Source organism: Thermobia domestica, chromosome 5, assembly GCF_964235325.1.
Source record: "Thermobia domestica chromosome 5, izTheDome1.hap1.1, whole genome shotgun sequence".
In the NCBI taxonomy this organism is placed as follows: Eukaryota; Metazoa; Arthropoda; class Insecta; order Zygentoma; family Lepismatidae; genus Thermobia; species Thermobia domestica.
The window spans coordinates 184,849,938-184,876,424 of record NC_137458.1 but is presented as its reverse complement, the minus strand read 5'-3'; the positions used below and the strand labels follow the sequence as shown (position 1 = coordinate 184,876,424).

The 26,487-nt window shown below is 35.9% G+C and overlaps 1 protein-coding gene across 3 annotated transcripts in view; it reads left to right on the top strand.

Moving 5' to 3' along the window:
• The window catches only part of LOC145686318 (afadin-like), a 187,518-nt gene that overhangs the window by 46,064 nt on the left and 114,967 nt on the right, over positions 1–26,487 (top strand). For all 3 annotated transcript variants that reach the window (XM_081759519.1, XM_081759518.1, XM_081759520.1), the window contains 3 exons: positions 1,998–2,118; positions 6,601–6,793; positions 22,894–23,003. In XM_081759519.1, the coding sequence (XP_081615645.1) occupies positions 2,008–2,118; positions 6,601–6,793; positions 22,894–23,003 (414 nt within the window). In that variant the 5' untranslated portion in view covers positions 1,998–2,007. The remainder of the gene's footprint in view (positions 1–1,997; positions 2,119–6,600; positions 6,794–22,893; positions 23,004–26,487) is intronic.

Below are 26,487 nucleotides of genomic sequence, written 5' to 3'. Positions count from 1 at the left end.
AGTAAAATGTGCACTAGTTTAACCCTTAGAAGATGCTTGGCTCATCCCTTCTCTTAGCGCCAGTACTTCAAACCTCTGTTGCTCGGCCCCTAATGAACCTAGACTGTGCCTCCTCATGCCGAATCCGTAGGAGAAAGTGATTTTTCTTTTATGACAAAGAACAGTGTTGCCAAAGTCCCACAAAAGTCAAAGATGATTTTCATCTTCTTTTGTGGGTTGGGAACCGGGGGGGCACAAAAGTTACCTCATTGGAACCAGTGTTCCGTAAGCTTTGCAACGAGGTATCATTCGCGTCTCTTTGACAATTAGGGAAGTCGCCAGGGTTGCCAACCTGAGGGTAGACCACAGTTCCTTCGTAAAATATATACAGTTTGACCATAGTATATACGAGGTTTCGAATTTTTATCTCGCAAGCTATTGCACCTATGCCCTTTATTTTTTATATGATTCCACCCAATGTCTGGTGTGTATGCGAGAATTTTTTTTTCCTGTGTATGACAATGAACAGTGTTGCTAGAGTCCGACAAAATATTTATTTGAAAAAATAATTTTTTCTTCTTCTTCTGTGGGTTGGAAACAAGGGCGCACAGAAGTTACCTTGTTGGAATCTGCGATCCATAAGCTTTGTAACGAGATATGGTTCATGTCCCTGTGACAATTAGGGACAACGCCAGGGCTGCCAACGTGAAGGTCTACGATTTTCTTGAAATACCTGGCCGTACTCTAAAGATAAATGGTTTTAAAATATTTGCAGTTAAAAACCCACAGTTTTTCTTTCAGAACACATTAGCTCATGCCTTTAGGCTTATAAATACATATAAAATACTTTGGTTTATGTAGTGCCTTTAAGTTTTTACTGTATTTTAAAATTTTATGTTTTTTCTTTAAAAAAATCGTAATATCCAGGTTCGAGCTAATATTTACTACAACAATTCAAGTACAAGTAACTGAATGTATTTTTACCTTATTCTCTATCTTATTGTGATCAATTTAGTGAAAAAATCATTGTGATATGATGAGAATTAACAAAGTTGTGATCTTTTTAGTATATCAATGTCGTAATCTCTTTAACCCTCGGCAACAACATAAACGTATATTTTACCAAACTAAATAAAAAAAATAACTAAAAAAGTATATAAGATATCAAATTAAAATTTGGTGTGATCAATAAGGATGGCAAGTAGAGTAAACAGAAAAATCTTCATGCCATTCTGAGACTATGGTTTTCATTTGATATTTTAGCTGGATGATTTGAAATGGACTGACCCTTAATAAAAAGCAAGAAATATAACGGATAGAAAGGTAATTCCACTGTTCAATTTTAATATGTACCCCAGAAAGTCTTATTAGTAATTTCTACAGTGTAGTTAGTCTCCCGCACTTGATCAAGTGCAGTAGCTATAGGTTTAAGCAGACCTAATATCTTTTTGTTTTAGTATCAGATTGGAGACGAGTTTTGTATAGTTGAATTAATTATTAGTTGTTTTCTACGCATTATTTCACAACTGCTGGCATACGTTTTCAGATAATCTAAAAACTATTTCACCATACCTCTGTTTGAAAAGTAAGAGAAAAGTTTGCTTCTTGTATGTTCCCCTCTCACAAATCATTGTATTTCAGATAGTTTACAATACTGATTGTGTTCCTATGTACTGAAATATTGTGCAATGCTGTTAATATGTTTCTTTATGTTAGGAGACAGTGCACGAATACGCGTAAATTAGCAAATGAGTTCGACACGTAACAACCACCATATGTAACAAAATCTATCTCACCTACCCTGTTCTATTTGTTGTCGCATCTTAAGAACATTGAGTCAGCACATAAAAGATATCCAAAAAGAATGAAATATGTCTACATGAATTTTTATTATTTTTTTCCAAAAAGAAAGAAGTTTAAACCAAGCTGATCTTAATTTTTTTTTTCAACCCTGCATATGTTCGATAATGGTAAACTTGAAATATTTCTGTCACACTATTTACTAATTTTATTTCCAGTTCTGTCACTATGAATGCTGATGATCTGAAAAAAATGCAGGAACGAGAAGCCCTTCGTAGTATTATTACACAGTGGAACGCCAATCGATTGGATCTTTTCGAATTATCCGAACCAAACGAGGTGAGTGTTCGTTTGCTTACTATTATATTTCTTCTTTCGCTCTTTGTGTCGTAACTTATGGTTTTTTGCTTGACTACTTAATAATAGAAAACTCCATATATCAGTAACAACTTTGTCAGTGTATTAGAAAAAGAGAGTTTTTTTTTTTTTTTTTATTTCAGTGAAACCGCCATCTAAATTTCTACAAGACACGCTTCGAGGAAATTTGACGACAGAAACCAAATTTTGAGCACCGACTGGAATATTCCGTAGGTTTAAGGTGGAAAGATTTGAGAAGCTGAAATGTTGAGTGATGGGTCTAGGAAGATTCGGTGTAAGAAAACACTAAGAAAATGTGGTATACAGAAAATTTGATGTACGGAAAACTCGGTGTGGGGAAAGTTAGGTGTGGGGTAAATTCGGTGTAATACAAATTGCATATTACCGCTTACGATAACTTATAAAACTTTGTATTGTGGAAACAAAAACACCATAAAATGCACCAAATATAATGTTTTTACTTATTTCGAGGAAAGAAAATTTATTTTTTGCATTGGGTCTGGTTTCTCTTATTATGTATTATGTGGGAGATTACTATAATTTGTTTTCATTACACAATGAATCTGACACTTTGTCAGAAATAAATTATCACAACTATAAGTTCAGAGAATAGTTATAAAAACAGAATTTATAGAAACAACTAAAAACACCTTCCATATAGCACACCATAGAACATATATACACACAGGGCAAGAGGAATAGCATGATCTATGGCCGTGAGGCCGGGCAATACGGTTAAAAGACACTGGTGTTACCAGTAGTGTTGCATTGATTTTAAAAGATCTGATTACTTACATTCATCTGTCCTAGTATTTAACATTTATTTGTTTTAACTAAATGTTCAAAAGTACTAGGTGAATTTATGGTTACCTTCTACTTTTTTAATTCATGAGCGTATATTAATTTAAATAAAGTAAAAATTCCATTACATGACACTATTTGTATTTTGAGCTGCGCTGGCTTGGTGGTAGAGATCTCACTGCAGGTGCTTCAGTCCCAGGTCGCGCCAAGTGGTGATGTGTAAATACCGTGTGCATAGATTCTTGAGGTTATCCCATTGAGTCCCATTTTCTTCACTTATTTATTTCATTCATTATCATCCCGTCTTCCTTAGCCAAATGACAAATTGTAGACTCAAATATTGAACAATATTCCCAATTTCGAAAGTGGTTCCAAGCGACTGCAATCTGGAAGTGGCGTATTTTTAGTTCTTACTATTATGAAAGTGACCTTCATGTAACCATTCAATTTGGAAGTTCGCTAACGCCTGCTCCCTTTGCAGAACATCCAGCAGTCTCCATATTAATGGATAGCTGCCACCAATGTGAGCGTCTAAATCAAACCCCGACGTCAAGCATCAACAACATTGTTTCTGAAAGATCTCTGATCGCAGAATCATTACATGTCGATTGGTAGCGATGGTCGCTTCGCTAAATCACACGGACGGACATCGAAAAACTAATGTCTCGTCATGTAAGGGTCATGAAATGTTAAATTCCGTCGAAATCTCGAATTCAAATCATTTCACGACCACTATAGTAACCAGTAGTAGTACGTCCTACACAAAGTTTGAACTTAAAACTAATACGCTCCTTTATCCTCAAAGTTGAGTTTCTAACGGATCCTACGGTCTGCTACAACAAATCTTTCATTACACCGAGTTTTTCTTGCACCCATATTTCCTACACTGAAATTTCCTGCTCCCGTTGAATGAAAGCTTAGCCTATCAATGCTTTTTTCATAGAGTTAGTAATTAATAAGTTTGCCCAAAGTTGCAACATTTGGAAATAGCCTTCACGAAGGTAAAAGCGATAAATGTAGGGTGTCCTGGAAAAAAGGCAATTTTTTGGGAAGTAATACTATGCGTCATTACAAACAAACAAGTCTATTTGCTTCGTTTTAGAGATAGCGATATATTGAAATGAAAATCAAATTATTACATATATATGTATTAAATCCCGTATCTCCGGTAATTGGTGATACTCGCATCATTTAAAAGCAGATAGGTGGGGAAAGAAATACTTCTTAAAAATATAACATCGATTATATTCAAGTACCTCTTCATTTCGAAAGAAAGTTCGGAATTTCGAAATTTCATATTTTTACCGTCGACTTCCATATTGAATCTTGATATCAGTCCTCATATATGTGTCGCAGTAAATCTGCTACTCTCGTCATTACAGCACGAAGAATGGAAGTATTGAGAAATGCAAATTGCAAAAAATGCTCACTGAATGTAGGTTTGCCATATATTGCGCAACTGGATAAATAACATCCCATACGAAAAAAAATAGGCACCTGTACAGTTAATGTCAACAAACAGTTAATGCCTGAAAATGGAACACGACTTTTCACCTGTACAGTGCCTGGACTTATCCAGTTAATGTGACTGTATAGACGCAGAGAACATGCATTTACAGGCGTCAAGCACATACAAGAAACCTGTACATGCAATGTACAGTATATGTTCAGAGAAAGAAACAGTTTATTTACAGGTGAGGAACATGCTGTTTTCAGGATCACAAACACAAACACAAATTCGTATACATGCACATGTCCAGAGAAAGAAACAGTACATGTACATTGCATGTATAAGGCGAAATACATGTGCTTTTCAGGTTTGCAGCACCCATTTAGAACACCCAACACCCATTTAGAGCACCCAACACAATAACTATGAAGTGTTTGATTTCCGGTGGGGTCACTCGGTCGAAAAAGTGAAACACGCTTTTTCAGGCCAGCCACCCTGAATGAGGTTTTCCTCATTCACACCAGGCAAATGCCGGGGTGGTACCTAACTAATAGGTCCCAGGCCGCCTCCTTCCTTAAATATTGTATGTATAATAAAATATTATTACTTGTAATGTTGGCTTATACTGTAGGTTTTATTTTGTGAACGGCCGCCACTTATGAAACACCAGAGTAAATAAAAATAAAAAGGGTTATGCTTAGGTAAGTAAATAATTATGTTCAAATCAGTAAGTGCTTATTACAGTTTTAATTTATGACTTGAAATCGATTTGGGATATTACGGGGTCCGCGACATGTTGGCGAAGGGGTCCTCAAAAGAATTTATTGGGAACCACTGTACTAATGTAAAACATGAAACTGTATATCGGAGAGTTTTACCCTCACGCCAAGCAAAATTTGAAATGACTACTGCGGGCAAGGAGAATCTTTATGTAAGAAAATAAACGGTAGTTAAATTTTATTAATATTAACGAAAAAGGGCTTTCTGCGCACAGGGAGATGTAATAAATATAAAACCAGAAATTTGAATATTGTAGAAATAGTCCTCCTTTTCTCTTTAAATTGCAGTTTCTTGTAAATGCTGTATCGTGTACTTTTAATGAATACATTGTGTACCACAGGTTAGTTCTTGCCTGATTGTCCACCATTTGTATCGATGTTTACCACGCTCATAGTTCCCATCCAATCCGTTGCTTGTGCTTTTGCGGACGATTTCTGGTCGTATATTTCGTTTCAGATGTACGAATTATCCTCTTTTTGGGTTATCCTTGCACTGCCTCTGCTTCCAACCCATTTCGACATAATGAAGTACCAGGTACGACTAATGCGTATTTATTTTTACCAGACTTTAACCTACAGTTCGTTGTTGAGTTACGGCCATTTTTGTCCCGCTTCAATAAATTTTTAGTGGTCTCTTTCTCTGAAACGACGCACTTTTGGTCTCAAATTGCTCCTTTGTCATCTCTATCATTACTGTGAGTTTGTCCCTAGGTCATGGAAACATCCTCTATAGATATCACAGGTGTCAGTGATTTGGTTTTCGATGTTGTGGGCGTCGAAGTTTTGGGTGTTGATATAAAGTAATCTCAGTGAAATGTACAGTTTTTGTTGAACAACGTCGATGTATTGAGACTATCAGAGTTCCTACTGGTCAGGGAAGTCAGGGAAAATGGTACAGGTCAGGAAAACTCAGGGGAAAAGACTGGCAATCAGGGAAAGTCAGGAATTTTATAAAAAAATTTTTTTCTAACACTAATTGTACACCAGTTTCAGCTTAGCCAACCATTAATGGTCACAGTACGGAACGTTGCTCAGATTTTTATGGGTGGTAAATGGAATGTATGTATGAGCAGTTATTATTTGTCTCTATAGAATAAATGTTCTCATATAAATATTCACCGTTATTTATTCCTTATTTATATGTCAACGTCATTCGACATCTGTCATGAAAGCCAGAGAATTTCCTGCCAAAGGTCATTGAAATAGATTTCTCCACATCAGTAGAATTCTGGACTTACACTCTGTCAAATACACTCTGTCTCTCTCTATTTTGAGACGAGACAGTCTTGAGTGTCGTCAGGTGCTCAATACTACCTCCCAGCAAAAGGTATGATGTTATCTGTGCAGAAATTTTAATTTTGGATGTTATTTCTGTATTGCTGCCTAAGTAAATTATTGTGTTTGTATTTTCAGGATTTGGAATTTCATGGTGTTATGAGGTTTTATTTTCAAGATTCTGGTCAAAAAGTAGCAACGAAATGCATACGCGTAGCATCTACTGCAAGTTCACAAGCTGTGATCGAAACACTCATAGAGAAATTCAGACCCGACATGCGGATGTTATCCATTCCAGAATATGCCTTATATGAAATACATGAAAATGGAGGTAAATAATTTTAAGTATATCTGTTAAGTAGAATATATATATTTTTTTAAATTACGTATTACATACAAAAGATTAATTGCATTGTTATTTTAGTTATGTCACTTTTTTTTTTTTTTTGTTAGAAATGGGGCAAATGTGGTACTAACTTGTAAAGATATTGACCTAGATATTCGTCAAAACTGAAAATGGGTATATATATATATATATATATATATATATATATATATATATAATATAATATAAAATATAATATAAAAGACGGAAGAGAGTGCAATTGGAAGGGGAGTTCGACAAGGATGCTGCCTCTCTCCAACACTATTTAACGTCTATCTAGAAGAGATAATGAAAAAGAGTTTACATGATGATGATGGTATTTCGGTAGGAGGTAGAATGATTAGATGCATAAGATTTGCAGATGATATGGCGCTTGTTGCAGAATCTGAAAAGAAAATCAATAAAATGTTAGAAAAAATGAGAAAGGGCTTTGAAGAATATGGGATGAAAATAAATGTTAGAAAGACAAAAGCCATGGTGATTGGAACGAAGGGGTCTGTGTCAAATATAAAAGTAGGAGGGGAGAAAATAGAACAAGTGAATAGTTTTCGATATCTGGGTAGTATTCTTAGTAATAACATGAAGTGCGAACGTGAAATAAAAGCAAGGATAGGAATGGCGAAAGAAGCCTTTAGGAGGAAGAAAAGTCTGTTTTATGGGACCTTGAATAAAGAGTTGAGAAAAAGACTCATAAAATGCTTCGTGTGGAGTGTTGTACTGTATGGGGCGAAAACGTGGACATTACGTAAAGGTGATGAAAATCGACTGAAAGCCTTCGAAATGTGGGTGTGGAGAAGAATGGAAAGAATTAGTTGGGTCGAGCGCAAAACGAAAGAGAGAGTGTTAGAAATGGTGGGTGAGAAAAGAATACTTTTAGATATTATTAGGAAGAGGAACTGGTTGGGACATTGCCTAAGAAGAATTGTATCATGAGGGACGTCCTAGAGGGTATGGTGTCGGGAAACAGAGGGAGGGGGCGTAGGAGACTACAATTAATGGATTATATAAAAACAGAAAGATCATACGCGAAGACGAAGAAGTTAGCGGAGGACCGTGGAGCATGGAAGCTTCTCAGCTGCGGCAAGTGACCTGCCAATAAAGGCAGAATACCTATGATAATGATGATAATATAAAACGTACGTAGAATGAATACATTATCCACAAAGTTGAATTATTTTATTTATAGTATATATTGTTACCAAACTAATGGAAACGCCCACATGTTACAACAGGTAATTTTTGTAGTACGGATTCGTGCGTACGTGGGTCAGACATAAGTGATACAGAATGTAAGGGTACTAGTTTTATAAGAGGCAGTCGTGCATTCAGAAATTTTTGTTGGGGGATACAAGCTTGGGGGGGGGGGAGAATTTCAATATTACAAGTCACTACGTCTTATGTAGTATTGAACCAGTATTATTTCGTACCCGACAAGTAATTGTAAATTCTTCCACATTTATTTTCAGAAAAAAAAGTACAGGTAAAGTGTAAAATCAAATGTTCATGCTAAATCAATCATTTTCTGTTAAAATGATTTAATTAAGAAAGTGTACAAATGCATGTTGAGTTAGGAAGTTTTTTTTTCTTTGGAGGGGGGGTGTGTGTCCGGATCCAGTGAACCTCGCTCGGTGGGTACGTCCCTGGAAAGAAGACAGATCATGGACGCTGGGTTACATGGAGGGAGTAAATGTATCCAAGACTGCCAGTGCGATAGGTATATCGAGAGCAGCAATATCTGGAAAGTGACGACGTACAGATCTTGTGGCAAGAAATCATCTGTGAAGGAAAATAGTGGCGCCTAAATAATATAAATCCAAAATAAAATTATGTAGGCCCATGTATAAAATTGTATTATTGTGGTGGTTAGTTTTTAAAAACCTGCGCCTAGGCCACAAGAAAATTTTCGAGCACTTTTCTGTTTAGATTCTCTTTCGCCATCCTAACCATTTGTCTGCGTCTATTCGCTACAGCTTTCTTGATCCCCAAACCATCTCGGTGACCAGGAAGGCATTTCCGTTGTACAAATACAGTAAAAAAGTAAAACGCATAAAAGACTATATAATACAATTCTTACAGCATTAAGCTAAAAATACCAATTAATAGAACAGGTGTCGTATTACTTGCCGAGAACGGTAACAAGTGAAAGTGGAGACAACTATAAAGTCCAGATGCACGTGTCGTAACATTCCATCCTCCTCGTATCAGAGGTCGAGAGAGTATCCTACCACTATGGAGTTGTATGCTATAGAGGTACGGTGCCTTCTATCTCAATTCAGGCAGAGCATGTACCATCACCATCTCAGATATTGTTGAAACTTTTTTTTATAGCAACTAGACATGTTTTTAAGAGACCCATATTTTTTGTTTCGTCGAAAAAAAAATTCCCGCCAAGTAATGGGTCATCAAAGACGGGGAGTACAATTTATGAATTGTAAAAGACATGGAAAATGGTCAACTTCGGAGCCCCACCATTCAGCTATGGAGACAGATAGAGTTATAATTCTTGTTGTGGTATGCACATAGGGATATAAATAAACTATATTTTATTATAGTTCGGTTTGCGCATGCGTATCTTTTTGTACATAAATTAACAAATGAACGTCAATTTATCTGAAAAGTCGAAGTTTGCGATTTTTTTCCAGGCACTTCCAGTTCGAATTGTAAAATTCTGTTTTCGCGGTTGGTAAGACCTAGCTACCCGCTTTCCGAAATAATTTTTGTATCGCTTCTGTGTGCAACCGTTTTGTCGCAAAAAAATTCGAGAAGTTGTAAAATTTTCAAAAATCGCCATTTTTGGGCGCCATTTTCTCGAAAACACCATCTTTTAAAATTCTGAAATTTTGTCAGATGGTTTAGCTTTACATGAGTAAACAACACATCAAATACCATTCTCGACTAATGCTTCATGAATTAACTACAGCTTTTTAAAGTTAGCGAAGTTTCGTTAACTTTGATGTCACAGTTAGTAACACTGGAAACAATAAAAATGCAATAATTTGATGATGTTTGTGGTTCTTTTCCTGACTGGTATTTTATTATTTTCATCAAAAAAGCTCTCTGGAATAGTAAAATGAGTCTTCCCCTTACTTGTCCGTTTTCTTAAACCGAAGTAATCTGAAATAGAAATTACGATTACGAAACACACAAATTTTAAGTTTACTTAAAATGGCCATCCAATAAATTCTGATGATCTATAAAAAGCCTGAAGTGTTACCTCAGTGATGACTTGGAATGATCCAGACAGTCTCAATTAAGTGCGATGTCATTACAGTGATCGAAAAAGGACAAAAAGTTAAAAAAAAAAAAAAAAAAAAAAAAAAAAAAAAAAAAAAAAAAAAAAAAAAATCGAAACATTTTCTTACGCGTTCCATCAAAGAAATTTACGGACTTTTCTTTTAAACAGAACAATGTCAGCATAAGAATGGGTCACTCGGAATTTTATAGTATTCGACTAAAGTGGATCAGTCCGCAACCTGCGAAGGAAGTGTGTGTGTGTGTGTGTGTGTGTGTGTGTGTGTGTGTATTGTGCAAATTTTAAGTTATCTGCTACTGCGTTACAACAAATCAAAGGTGCAACCTGTGTTGAAGCTGTCATGAGTGACCTATTTCCTTTAGTGTATGATCCGCTGAAAATGACAGCTGTCTTCTTCAATAATGTGGTGAATGTCCTGGAATGAAAGGAATAAGTGTGGAGTCTTTCATCCTGCTGAAAATGAAAGTGTTACGTACACCATATGGGAAACAACGATCTCGTTATTAAAAACTGATCTCGTTAATTAAAAAAAAAAAAAAAAACTGCCACTTTCCGTTTTCGTATCGTACATTGCTGGTTTAACTGTAAGAATTATAATTCATGACTACATCAAGAAAATCCAAAGAGAATTAATTGCTACCGAAAAGCATCGTATAAAATTTCAAGATACATTCTATTTTACTTCATGTGGACTTCGTTGAAAACTGGACTGTTATTCTGCAAAGTGAAATTCAGAGTTATCACCGGAATATGGAACAACTGACAGTTTTGTTGTAATAAGCGACGACAAAACACACGATTCGGCTCATGTACTCATAGGCATAGACAAGATTCTAAAAATACTCGAAGAAAAGCGAAAATATAGGTTATAGAAAAAGGTTCGAATACGTGGAAACACAGTAAGTATCTACAATTTCCCAAACCGTGTCAGTGATTTATGATGGTGCTGCATCCCACTTTAAAAATCGCTTTCAGATGTTCGAGATGCAGACAGGTCCGATAAAGCAGTGGTTTTGCAGTGAAACCGGCCATGCTAGGTCTCTGGGACAGTATTGGGGGGAGGGGGGTTGTAAAGAATGTGGCAACGCGCCATAACCTTAGGCAAAAACAGATACACAGTATTAAAACCTCAGAAGAATTCGTGAGTATAGTGCAAGTACAAACTCCGGGTATTACTCTCGTTTTGTTGCCTGGAACTGAATTCGACAACTTCCGGAAGAAAGAAAGAAAGAAAGAAAGAGAGAGAAAAAAAAGCAAGAATGGGAAAGTATGCGACCGGTAACTGGTATTCAACGAAGTCACCTTTGGCTGTCGGAAAATGGCGAAGTTTTTATGGCAGTAACGGGTCACCATAAACTAACGTCATGCTTCCCCCGAAATCGAGCTTCTGCAATTCAAAGTATAGATTTAAGAAGTCTGCAAAAAGGAACTTTTGTTACATACATATGCGCAAAGGCGCCGATTTCTCTGTAGATGGGGGGGATTCAGATGCATAAGGTATATATATATATAAGACAAATTGCATTCAAATTATGCCAAATATTGTATATTCATAAATACAATATGGGGCCCACATCAGCTTTGGGTGGTCCGGTCACCCCAGGATCGGCGCCCTTGCATATACTTATGATAACCTGTGGTGCGTAGCAGAATTATGAATAGATCATGAATTACGTACAGTTTGTAGCGGCAGTCTTGTTACCAAGTAATCCACTACCTATGAAAGGGTATTTTAGGCTTCCCCTTAATGCGGAATAAATTGGGCAAGTAATCTTTTTCTTGGAAATTATAAATATACTTCAACTCGGAACAATTTATTGTATAATTTCTTCAACATAAAAGTAAATTCAACAATAAGAATATAACTGTGCTAACACAAAACAACATTTCTCAATAGTACCCTTTCCCTTTTTGAATGGTAGTCCGGAATTTTCATACATTCGCATTCCACTAATTTTATATTCCAAATTAAATTTACTGGTTGTACTTTTGAAAGGTTTCATATATCAAATATTTACACAAATTGAATTTAACCCCCAAATATAACAATTTAAATTAAACTAGTGACCAAAGACATACCACTCACCAAAAAGTTGTAACAGTTGGGCCGAAATGGAAAGAAAAAAATAGATTAAAATTTTGTACTTACAATTTCCTGACGAGCTGCATATCAATGGCACTTACATAAATTTGACAATATTATTCCGGCTACTTTCTGTGTAGGAGCACTTATATCCAAACACTATACCGAAATCACATTTAACAATTTATCAATTTAACGGACACAATTTCTAAGCTCCTACCCCTTCTTACCTCATGTTCCAATCTAAAGGAAACGCAATAGGTACGGGTAGATTACAAAAGATAGATGGCGTTTTAATCACTTCGAACAAACGAATATCAAACCCTGACATTGACCTACAGAGCCAATGTTTCCATATACAAGTTTATTTAACTAATCAGCTGATCGAGAGTTTTCAAGTTCTTTTTCTGAACTTACGATAGAAATGTCTCATATTAAATTTCCCCTCTCTCCGGGTGATTTAATTAAACAAACAGTTATTTAACATTTCGAAGTAGGTTCATCTTCCATGCCCGGCATGCAGTAAAGAATAATGGAACGAACTCACCGATGGAAATTCTTCACAAACAAATCGTTAGTTGTTTCGGAGCTCCTTTTAGTTCATTGTCCAATCGACGAAGCACGCACCATAACTGCAGAAAGATAACTGGATTGATGACGGTATTGTTCTTGCTTATCCACCTGATGGTCCTGATTTATTTCCATTCTTCTATGGGAAGGTTCTCTCGGACAAACACAACAAACACAGCCATGGCCAAAAACACCCAATTCCGAACCTGCAGAATTGTACAAACAGAGCACAGTACACAAATATATATAACACATAACATATTAACAGTGAAGTGGATTACAGATGTTACAGAATCTATACATATTATTTTAATTTCCATTATTATTTTCATTATTATTTTCTTTTGCTGGATAAAATTTCTTTATGAAACTGACATGACGTTTAATCTTTACTTTCTTATCAGCTACAAGTTGTAACCATACTGTGTTCTTTGTTGGATAGCTCAAAATTTCGAACGGACCCTGATATTGGCTATCTAATTTAGGTTGATAACGTTTCTCCAAAGAAGATTTAGTTACTTTCTTAACCAATACTTTTTCTCCAATAGGTAAATCTATATCTCTATGTTTTCTAGAATACAATTTCTCTTTCCTTTCCCAGGCCAACTCAATATTATCTACAATAGTTTTACTCATTTCAGCTTTATCTTGAGTACTTTCAAGAATTCCTAGATCTAAAATCCAGTTTACATCTAAAGGATTAAACATCTTTCTTCCTAAGTATAACTCACTTGGAGTTTTACGAGTTACAGAATTTTCACTACTATTTAATGTGTACTGGACTTGATAAATATACTTAGACCACTTAGTTTGATTTTTATAAATATAGGTTTTCAAAATCAATTTTATATTTTTATTTTGTCTTTCTGTTAAATTGCTTGACATGGAATAAGGAGTAGTACAAATGTTTTTAATGCCTAAACTAAATAAATAATGTTTGAAATAATCACTTTGCAGATATCCAGCATTGTCATGAATCACCTTATTTGGAAACCCGTAAGAATAAAATATTTTATCTAATTTCAAACATATAGACTTTGAACTCAAATTCCTAAGAGGTTCGATAATGACAAATCTAGAAAAACCATCGGTTAAGACTAATACATATTTAAACCCATTACTGATAGGCCAAGGCCCCATTACATCTAAAAATAGAGAATTATTAGGATATTTCTCTTTCTGAGTATAGTAGGTACCATAAGGAAGTCTATTCCTATCCCTACATAGCTGACAAGTCGTACATCTCTGAACAAAATCTCTAATTTCTTGGAATAAATTAGGAAAAGTATAACGTATAGCCACTTTTGCTATCGTTCTTTGGACCCCACTATGACCCCCACCTACAGGGTCTTGATGATGAAATTTAATCACACTATACTTAAGAGACTCTGGTACAACAGCTCTTAAACCTCCATATTGTTTACCTTTAGTTTTCTTCAGAAGGATACCATTTTTAAGAACATAAGGTTCCTTTACCTGTCCCCTTTCTAATTCTTGTATTATAGTATTTAAACTAGGGTCCTCTCGTTGATGATCTCCTAATGGCTTATGAAAAAAAGGATTATTCCAGAAATTAACAAAATTCAAGTGTACCTCTTTATCATCCACCTTATCAATTTCCACTATATCTGATGAAGGAGGTGTATAATCGATATAATTATGCATCCTAGTTAGAAAATCTGCCATATTGCGCTCACTCCGCAAGTGAATAATATCAAATTGATATCGACTCACCTTTTCAATAAGAGAGCCGTATTTTCTTTGACGTTTATGATTTTTAAGTATCCACGTCAAGGCTGAATTATCACAATAAATTGTGAATTTCTTATGAAGATACATGTCAAATTTATCAAGCGCATGAACTAAACTAGAAAGTTCAAGATCAAAAATGCTTTTCGACCAATCTGATGGAGGAACACGTTTACTCAAAAAGTAAACAGGTCTAAGTTTTCCATCGCCATCGTACTGGCTTAATATAGCACCATAATTTTTGGTGGAAGCATCGACATGTAAAACGAAGGGCGCATTCATATCTGGCACTTTAAGAACAATATGATTAATAATAGCTTCCTTAATTTTCTCCATTAATTCATCTTCCTCCTTCCCCCAGATAAATGGAACCGTGGGTGATCTCATAGCATATAATGGACTCAAAAGTTCTGAATAATCTTTTACATATCTAAGATAATAATTAAGAAATCCCAACATTCTGTTTAAGGCACGTTTATTTTTCGGCCTGGGTATTTCTTTAATCGCTCTTACTCTCTCATCATCTATTCTCATTTGACCACTAGAGAACTCATATCCTAATATTTTCACTTTTGATTTCATAAACTGAGCTTTGTGTGGACTAATAGTAATCCCCCAATCTTTCAACCTTTTTAACACTTTCTCTAAAATTTCTTTATGTTTTTCAACACTATCCGAGTGAATTATTAAGTCATCACAGTAAATATCTAAATAATCCCCTTCTATATCGCGAAAGATCTTATGCATTAAACTGGACAAAACGAATGGTGAAACTGCCATCCCCATCGGTAGGCGACAATACTGTAATAATCTATTTGGTGTAGCAAATGCTGTTATATTCCTAGGTTTAATCTCCAATTGATGAAATGCTGATCGGACATCAATTAATGTGTACAGATGGTGTTTACCTATATTAGAAATGATAGATTCTAAGTTCGGACTCTGAAATCCAGTCAATAACAATTTAGAATTTATTTGACCATAATTGATCACTAATCTCTTGGATTGATCTCTATTTGTAACGAGGAAACAAGGCGAAATATATGGGCTACTATTTATTTCTTCAATAACACCCTGTTCTATTAATTTGTCTAAAAACAAATCGAGTTCTTTCATTTTATATTTAGGAATCATATATGGTTGAGTAATGCTTGATGAAGGATCTGTTAATTGAATTTCATATAAATAATCACGAACATACCCTAACTTATCGGTTATTACTTCTTTGTAATCATTAAGTAATTGTTTAATATACGGTATCAACTTTTCATCATAAATATTTTCAAAATTTACACTACCTTTTAATGCTTCTTCTCCATCCCCCTCTTTATCTGCCTCCTTATACAATGGATTAAAGATTCTCGTGCCAGGTGGAACATCTTCATAAACAGCAGCATCAGTATTCTCAAGTGCAACTGTCTCCTTGGTCCTCGCCTTAGTACGGTTCACCGCCCTACTCCTGGACTCGCCTACGCCACTGGTTGTCTGCTTGGTCTTATTGCCATAACGTCGAGGCCTCCTTGGAAACTGCCTAGCCTTGCTGGTTTGGGTTGGTGATGTCAGGTTACAGGAAAAAGAACTGCCACCATATTGTAAAGCTGCACCTTCAGACCTAGTCCCCTCGAATCGATCACAAACTCTGGCGCCAATGTGTCTGGGATCTCTCCGAGTAGGCCTGAAATGATATTGGAAAGCGCACAGATCACTGTTCATACCAACTGGGTTATTCTCAAAAGGTTGTAACTTTACTTGCATTTTCAATTTCTCAAAAAGAATTTCTCGAGCGTTTATATTTATATGGGCGTAATTATCCCGTAAAAAGTCTAAACCTAATAATAATTTTAATTTTGGATGGTTAACAACTCCAAAACACGCCGTAAAACGGACACCGTGTATAAAGAAAATAAGTTGCACCAATTCACGCACTAACAACTCATTCCCTTGCATGATGGTCACAGAATAATTTACTTGTTTTATTTTAGGCTTGCATTTTGTACGGATTTCTTCTAAAACACTGTTTTCAATTAAGCATAGAGTCGAGCCAGTATCTATTATACAGGGATATAAAGTATGGCATATACTGATAGGTAATTGTAATAAGCTTCCATGATCTTCCCTTGCACTATGAGAATACGCACTATGAAGTCCAGTTTCATTTTCATTTAAATTTTGATAACTCAGTCTATTCTGTCTATTAAAAGGTGTTGGCATATAATTTGTCCTGGCACTTCTAAGAAGAGTTTTTACCCGTGGTAAACAAACCTTTTCACTTTTAACTACATTTTTATAATCTTGTTTATATTTGTCATTAATTTCATAACTTTCCGCAAAATCTACATATTCATTTACCGTTTTTGGAACACTAAGTATCAACAACAGGTTACGAATTTCGGGAGTAACTAAATTACTTATTAATTTACAAATTTCATCTTCAGGCATGTTGATTTCCAAAACATTTAATGTACTTAGTTTCTCTTGTAAAAAGTTAATTAAATTTTCATTTTCTTGCATTACTCTATATAATGATACCTTCATAAATTCTGTATTAATCAAGGGTGTGACAAATTTTAATAATAAGGAATGACAGATATGACCCCAATCTGTAGTTATTGTTAACAAGCGCTGCAACTCTTCATAAGCTTGCTTCCTACACCTCTGTAAACTCGATACTAATATCGCCTCTACGGGAGCAATTTCCTTTACTATTAACATATCAAGTTTCAAAAGAAAATGACATACTAACATACCATCTGTTCCATCTATTACCGGTATATCATATATTTGCTTTTCTAAAGAATTAAAAATACTTTGCGAAAATTGTTTTTGAAAGTTACAGGTTATGGGAGCTCGCAACACTGCTTGTCTATGTTCATGAACAGGTGCATGTGGGAACGACAAGAAATTCCCCCCTCTCTGATTTTCCTGCCCTTCACACCTACGACCTTCTATCTCATCGTCAAATGAAATAAGGGGAGGGTCATCTACTGCGACTCTATTATTACGTAACATACTACCCCTAGCTTCGTATGCCGCTTGCCAATGACTCATTTTTTCTTTTCTTTTCTAATTGTACCAATAACCGAAAGATGTATATACTTAATGAAATTAATTTCTTTCCTTTTTATCCAGCTTACAAATAGTAATACAAATTTTATTTTCGTTTTTCTTGTTTTTAATCACAACCAGATTCGAAATCCACTTCTTATTGCCCTCACGCATTAAGGTTTAAGTTCCGAGATTGGAACATGAGGTAATTTATATTTATATGTAGCGGCAGTTTTGTTACCAAGTAATCCACTACCTATGAAAGGGTATTTTAGGCTTCCCCTTAATGCGGAATAAATTGGGCAAGTAATCTTTTTCTTGGAAATTATAAATATACTTCAACTCGGAACAATTTATTGTATAATTTCTTCAACATAAAAGTAAATTCAACAATAAGAATATAACTGTGCTAACACAAAACAACATTTCTCAATAGTACCCTTTCCCTTTTTGAATGGTAGTCCGGAATTTTCATACATTCGCATTCCACTAATTTTATATTCCAAATTAAATTTACTGGTTGTACTTTTGAAAGGTTTCATATATCAAATATTTACACAAATTGAATTTAACCCCCAAATATAACAATTTAAATTAAACTAGTGACCAAAGACATACCACTCACCAAAAAGTTGTAACAGTTGGGCCGAAATGGAAAGAAAAAAATAGATTAAAATTTTGTACTTACAATTTCCTGACGAGCTGCATATCAATGGCACTTACATAAATTTGACAATATTATTCCGGCTACTTTCTGTGTAGGAGCACTTATATCCAAACACTATACCGAAATCACATTTAACAATTTATCAATTTAACGGACACAATTTCTAAGCTCCTACCCCTTCTTACCTCATGTTCCAATCTAAAGGAAACGCAATAGGTACGGGTAGATTACAAAAGATAGATGGCGTTTTAATCACTTCGAACAAACGAATATCAAACCCTGACATTGACCTACAGAGCCAATGTTTCCATATACAAGTTTATTTAACTAATCAGCTGATCGAGAGTTTTCAAGTTCTTTTTCTGAACTTACGATAGAAATGTCTCAAGTTGAAGTGCTGTTTATGCTTCCACATGGACTTTCAGCAGGGTACAGGTTTGCAGAAGAGCATACGAGAAGTGAAAATAAGTGTTTTGTGATTATCGACAATGTGCTACGCAGGGGCGGATCCAAGACGGACTTCTGGGAAGGGGGGGTGTAATACTGCTACTTAGAGCTACTTTTAAGAGTTCCAAACTCTGAAATGAGTTTTATTTATATATAAAATACGAAAGTTTATTCTGGGAGGGCGATCGACTCCTTGCATCCACCTCTGGACGAGTTGTGAGTGTACTACTGCTATTAGCGAAGAAGACATCAAGCAAGCAAATGATTGGTCCATGTGGAAAAAAAAATCAGTGAAATTTTGCTTCCGAAGACCATTTTAAGTAAGTGAACTTAAAATTGTTTTTTTTTCGTAATCGTAATTTCCATCTCAGATTACTTCGTTTTTAAAAATACGGAGAAGGGGAGGCTCATTTTACTATTTCAGAGCGCTTTTTTGATGAAAATAATACAAAACCAGTCAGGAAAACCTTTTATTCTTCATTTATTAATGTGAACCACAGACATCATCAAATCATTGCATTTTTATTGTTTCCAGTGTTGCTAACTGTGACATCAAAGTTAACGAAACTTCGCTAACTTCAAAAGGCTGTAGTTAATTCATGAAGCATTGGTCGAGAACGGTATTTGGTGTGTTTATTATTCATGTAAAGCTAAACCATCTGACAAAATTTCAGAATTTTAAAAGATGTTGTTTTCGAGAAAATGGCGCCCAAAAATGGCGATTTTTGAGAGTTTTACAATTTCCCGAATTTTTTTGCGACAAAACGGTTGCAAGGGGGTAACTAGGTCTTACCAACCGTGAAAATATAATTTTAAAATTCGAACCGGAAGTGCTCGAAAAAAATTCGCTAAGTTCGACTTTTCAGATAAATTGACGTTCATTTGTTAATTTATGTACAAAAAGGTACGCATGCGCAAACCGAACTACAATAAAATATAGTTTATTTATATTCCTATGTACATACCACAACAAGAATTATAACTCTATCTGTCTCCATAGCTGAATGGTGGGGCTCCGAAGTTGACCATTTTCCATGTTTTTTACAATTCATAAATTGTACTCCCCGTCTGTGATGGCCCATTACTTGGCGGGAAAATTTTTTTCGACGAAACAAAAAAAATATGGGTCTCTTAAAAACATGTCTAGTTGCTATAAAAAAAGTTGCAACAATATCTGAGATGGTGATGGTACAATTTTATTTATTTATTATTATTATTATTATTATTATTATCTTTATTTTATTTATTTATTTATTTATTTATTTTTTTTTTTTTTTTTGCCTGAGTTGGAATGGAAGGCACCATAGAAAGAAGCAACTTAAGATTGTGTAATCTTACCACAGGGTGCATTACGTCTAAATACTTACTGGGAGCGCACTATATACAAATCACTTTATTAAATTATTTATTTTTTTCTATAGAAACGTAAAACACTTTCATATAATTCTTAATATCGTTTTCAAGTTTAGTCTTCTCTTAGTTGTAGCAATGGTGTGGTGGTGACCAATTGCTAATATGCACAGTAAATAGTAGAAAAATTACAAGGCTTTAATAATATGATACGATTTTTTTTAAGGTATTAAGAACTTTCCGGTGTATAAAGTGATTATTTGTAGCTTTAGTATAATAGCATGGAGATTCACGACAAATCTTCAAAATAAAGAAAAATTATAATATTGGGGCATAGATATTCTCAATCTGCACGGGTTGTAATGCGTGAATTAGTGAGCAGAAATCTATTGACCAGGAAACGTGATCGAAGTTTATTTCTATAGTGAGTGGGGAAAAAGTAACAAGGGTACTAGGAAAGTTTTGCAATACAGTTTTATTTAATTTTTTTTGAAAATAATTTCCACCTTATCCAATACACCTCTCCATTCTCCGAAACCAATCATTAAGCCGATTTATCGACTTTGCTAGGAATTAAAGCATACTCTTTGTCCCAAGCCATCAGAAGATCTCATCACTGGAAAATCGCATCCCTTTCAGTTCCTTCAGTAATACAGATAAGTTACGCACATACAGCAGTCGTAGCTCGTCCAGTGTCGAAAGAGAAATAGAGGTATCGAAGCAGCTTGTTCCCATGTGTTCGTTGTATGACTTTAAAGTGTACCTGCTAGCTACCGTATCAATCTACCGCATATGCCAGGCATTGGTTCCAGAAATTCCGTTCGGGAAGTGTGAACCTTTCGGATGAACCTCGCAGTGGACGACCACATGTATTCGAGGACGAGACCCTGAAAGCAGCCATCAAGGAGATAGCGGTCTATTGTGTGATGAACTTGCAGAAAGGTTTCATGTTTCCGCTGAAACAGACTGCACCTGCATGGGATAATGAAGTCATAAAAGGTAAGCAAGTGGTACCCCATATTGTTGGCAGACAACAAGGAATAATGAGTGACAGCTTGTTTGTCCTTGCTTACTCTGCACAAGAGCATACCCATCTGTGAGCATAGGCCTCACATGACCCTGTTCGTCACACCTTTGCACCTACGAAAGGTTATGCTCTCTGTATGGTGGAATAGTCAGCAAGTGGTGCATTACGAGCTCCTTCCACCTGGTTAGACCATTATTGCTGACCTCCGCTCTCGGTAGTAACGAAGGTGCACCGTGCATTGCGGAATAAGGACCCGGCATTGGTGTATCTTAAGGGTGTGCTGTTCCTGCACGACAATGCCAACATGTGGGAAAGAGGACCGGGAGGCCCTTCAGAAACTTTTCTGGAAGACACTGTACCGTGCACCATATTCACCGATCTTGAGCCAACAGACTACCACCTGTTTCATTTCCTGAATAACCACCTCCGTAGGAGATCCTTCGCAAATGATGGAGATCTGCGGAACACACGTACGGACTTCTTTGCATCCATGACCGCCGAGTTTTGTCACCAGAATATTATGTAATTGCAGGGACGTTGGCAAAGGGTGTTGGATACTGGTGGAGATTACTTTGAAACCTGAAGGTACGTACCGTCCACTGTATTGGTGTTTGTTTATTACCTCTCTAGAACTGTAAAACTTTTTTTTGGTTACCTTGTATATAATTTGTACTTCAGAGTTTCTTTGCTTATGAAAACACTAAATATAGAAGAGTCAGAGGAGTGCAGTCTTCTGGGCATGGTTAGTGAGACCATTGTTTACAATGAAACACGAAATAAACCAATGATCAAAATTTGTCACCTGTCCAGACACTGTTAACAAATGACAGATTACCGGCATGGTTATGCTGAACCGTTAGTAAACGTTTCGTCACTAGTTTCATGGATATTTGGTGGAGATGCAGTTAGGGAGGAGTAAAAGTTGCTTTTCAGGATTGATAGTGGAAACTATTGAAAATATGTCGAGTATAAATATTTTTCTTTAATGCCATTTCACTTTGTATTTGTTATGTAACAGATTCCTTAGTTTAAAATTATAGAATTTTATACTGGTTGTTTCGCTTGTCTTCGGCCGGCCCTGCATTAAAGGCTGATGTACGTAATTAAGAACTCTGTTTGCATTTAACTTTTGTTGCTACCAACTACCTGTCGATTATCCATAAATATTCATGCTCAAAACTAAATATGGTTGTTGCCCTTGTCTTTATAAACAGCAAAACACATTCATGTTCAATATTAACACTATACATATTTTCAAATAATTAAGTTGAAACATTACAGTTTAAGCTGCAGTTAAATCGTCTCAAGTATTACTGTAAAAATACACAAAAATTAATGCTAGAATATTAATATGGTTACAGGCCTTGTCGTATTTTAAAATAATTAAATTGAAACAATCGAGTTTTTAAATTGTAATTAAACCGTTACAGTAGTTTTAAGGTCTGCAAAATTCGCTACGCTAATGACCAGGGACGTACGCAGGAATTTATTTCGGGAGTGGCCTAAAGCGTTTTGGGGGGTCCAAATACAATTTGAGGCTAAATTATATGATAATTTCTAAAATTGCCCCTAAAAGTGGACTACATTTACAAAATCGTCTGGATTTCGAAAGGGGGGGGGGGACCGGACCCACAGGACCCACGCCCTGCGTACGCCTCTGCTAGTGACATGTATTGGCGTTGGGCAGGGAGGTAGCGCAGCTAAGAATTAACGTGACGGACTGATATTTTTAATAAATAGGAGTTTCTTATACAATAAACTTCATTAAAAAGTAATGATATGAAGGAATAGCTTTTTCTGTTTTATTGTAGTCTTAATCATAGAGACTGTTATTTTATTTTATTTTGTTTTTCAGATGAACGTCAGCTTTCACCCGAAGAGAAACCTTTGCTTGTGCAACTTAATTGGCATAAAGATGACAGAGAGGGGCGGTTCCTTCTACGTAGGATAGATGACAAGACTAACGTAAGTTTTATTTTTAAAATATTAAGTGATTGACATATACACAAAAGTAATATGACTAGATTATGATTCTTAAATTACACAGCCAGATACCATATCAAAACTACAAATTAAAAGAAAAATTTCAAGCATAAATGATTTTAAGGGCAAATTGACTGCAGTTGTCACAAGGTTGTTAATAGCCACATACCAAAGATCTACTAGTAAAGCAATCTTAAGTAATAAAGACTAATATCCAAAAAGTGATATAACCAAATAACCCTTTATAGGGAAGAAATAGGAAAGTAATTTTTAACACAATTGACTGTGTATCAACAACATTCAAAAAGAAAATTAAATTTTTCAAAGACTTTTCTCGCTATATGTTAGTTTCTCCTCGATTGGAGATGACTCTAGATACCCATTATGGTAGTAATTTCTTCCTATTGTAATAGAGGAGTAAAGTTGGTGATGGAGCGTACTCTTGCGACGTTGAATCCATATTAGGAAACTGTTTCTCGCTATATATTTTCGTTTTTCACTATGGTGATCAGTGTTGAAACCGGAAGTGGTAATAGATTTTTGTCACTTCCTGTTTTAGTAGAGGAATAGGGTGGAGGTGCAATATAGTCCTAGAAGACTAATCGTCCTCTATCTCAATCAGTTCTGTTGTTGCTCTATGGCAGTCAGCGTTAAAACCGGAGTTGTTCACTTCTCCCTTTCATAAAATCACTTCTCCCTATATTACAGTTTTTACTGTAATACTTCTCTACAGATGGAGGACTTTTCTTACTTATACATAGCAGATGTAAGAAGTCCAATAAAGCACTACTTAACAAGATAATTAAAATATAGACTAATAATAAATAACTAGATTTAAAATACAAACAAGCCGAGGTGAACCGAACTCAGAACTTTGCATCGAAAGCTGTAAAACACGGCCTCTGTTTCCGAATTGAGCCTGTGCCTAACGAAACTTGAACAACAAATATTGTGATCTTCATCCTTCAAAGGATGGACTACTTTTCTCCGAATTTCATTCAGATCCGGCAAGTAGTTACTGGTAAATAAAATAGTACATACAAGTCGAACAGAGGTTTCCCGCCGAGCTCGGCGGTCAAATATAGTCAACTTTATTCCCTTGATTATTGATGTCATGCATTGCAATAAAATATATTTTGCTCTGAGATTTCAGCATTTTACTTTTGAGCGATTTCACTCCTAATCAGTAAGTCATTCTTAAACCTCCAGAGAAACATATACGATGTTTAGCGAAAATAGGTTTTATTGCTATTATTAATAGTAGCATTTAGCGAAAGATACCGTACTCCCTTGCGCCTGACTTAAGTAAACTATAAACAGTAGCATCATTGGAAAGCCTTAAAGCACACTTCAGATTCAATGGAATTTCTGTAGTAAAGAAAATTTACCAATAAGTATGCTTTCTTCCCTTGCCATGTTCTACAAAAATCGGATAAATTTTCAATATATCTTGTGAACTTTTAACAATTTATCTGGTGTAGTAAAAAGTAATCCATTATTTTGGCATGACTTACTATAGATAGAATTGATCCGATTTTAGGTCACATATGCGATGTTTTAGTGCGATAACGTGTTGCCATTTGGAAGGTAATATCGTGATGCCTCTCTCATAGAAGCCCTTGTCCCTAGTGGCAAAAGAAATGAGACAGTCGATTTTCACAAGCTTCTCTTGAAGCGACTTTTTCGCCAGCAAACGTGTTCGCCATGGACAGGAACAGATAGTAATCACTCGGTGCCAAGTCCGGACTATAAGGTGGATGCATAAGAACTAACCAAGCTCCCGGAGCTCCTGGCGAGTCACTATCGATGTGTGTGGCCTGGCGTTCTCTTGGTGGAACACAATGCCTCTCCTATTGGGAAAAGCTGCCCGCTTCTGGGCGATTGCTGCCTTCAGACGGTTCATTTGTTGACAGTACAGTTCCGAGTTAAGGGTTTGGCCGTAGGGGAGCAGCTCATAGTAAATAATTCCCTGCCAATCCCACCAAACACACAGCAAAACCTTCCTGGCCGTCAATCCTGGCTTGGGCACCGTTTGCGCCGGCTTACCGCGCTTTGACCACGACAGTTTTCGCGTGACGTTGTCGTAAGTAATCCACTTTTCATCGCCAGTCACCAACCGCTTCAGAAATGGGTCGATTTTGTTGCGATTCAGCAGCGATTCGCAGATGGAAATTCGGTCCATGAGGTTTTTTTTTTGCGTTAACTCGTGTGGCACCTATACATCAAGCCTCTTTTTGTATCTAGTCTTATGCAAATGGTTCTACACGGTTTTATGTGCAATGTTTAGCTCTTGGGCAATCGACAGAGTGCTTACATGAGGGTCGGACGCGACAATGTCCATGATTTTATCGACATTTTCGACGCTTGGCCTTCAAGTGCGTGGTGCATCTTTGTCGTCAAAATTACCGGAACGGAATCGACGAAACCAAAATTGTGCGTGATTGGCTGTTACAGTATCAGGACCATAAACACTATTCACATTTGCAGCCGCCTGGCTTGCGTTTTCGCCTTTATCGAAGAAAAACTGTAAAATATAGCGTATTTTCTCTTTGTTAGTGCCCATTTTGACCCGCGCTCACACAACACTGAGTCAACTCATCACAACTATCTGAACAGTGTTTGTAGTACGCGATCTCATCGTTTGAACGCCATCTCGTTGAACCCGATCGGACTTATACAACGCGAGATACAGATCACTGAAGCGATCTATGGCAAAATAATGGCTCACTTTTTACTACTCCAGATATATTCTAGTTCTGCTTATGCAGGTATAGGTAGAACCAGTGATGTAATGCTATTTTTTTAGGTGGGTATACGCTCCATCCCTTGTCCCATATATATATATGTTGGATATTTTATAATTCTTATTACAGGGGTTGAAAGTAGATACGAAAATAAGAAAAAAAAAAAAAAAAAAGGTTTATTACACCGAAGTCCAATGTGGCGTCTTTTCCGAGTTACGAGGACGGGAAACCGTAATTACACCATACTGTTTCTTCTAATACTATCAGTTTTTGCGCTGTTAATGATCAGAATTCAAGTTTCTGTACTTCCCGCACTCGTACAGCTTTCAACTTCGGTGTAATAAACTTTTTCGCTTGTTTTTGTGTCTACTGCTGGTTTCTATCTTTGAAGCATTCTTTTTACCAAGTCATTTTAAATAAACTTTTTCTTTTGTAGAAAGTAATTGAGAACATATTTCTGAAATGAAGGAATCAAGCATTACACTTTATGCTTTATTTTGAAATGTTATGCTTTATTATGCTCTTAAAGAGCATACACATAAGTGACTGTCAAATCTAGAAATAAGGTACCAACCATGAGTGAAATATTCTGTTATGTTTTTTTAAGCTTTATGGTTGCTTTACCAATCAGTGTTTCTTCATTTAATACTAACGAAAAATCGGTCCTTATAGTTGTCAGATGGTTGTATGTTAGAAGTTATGGAATAGTCTTGCTTATAGGC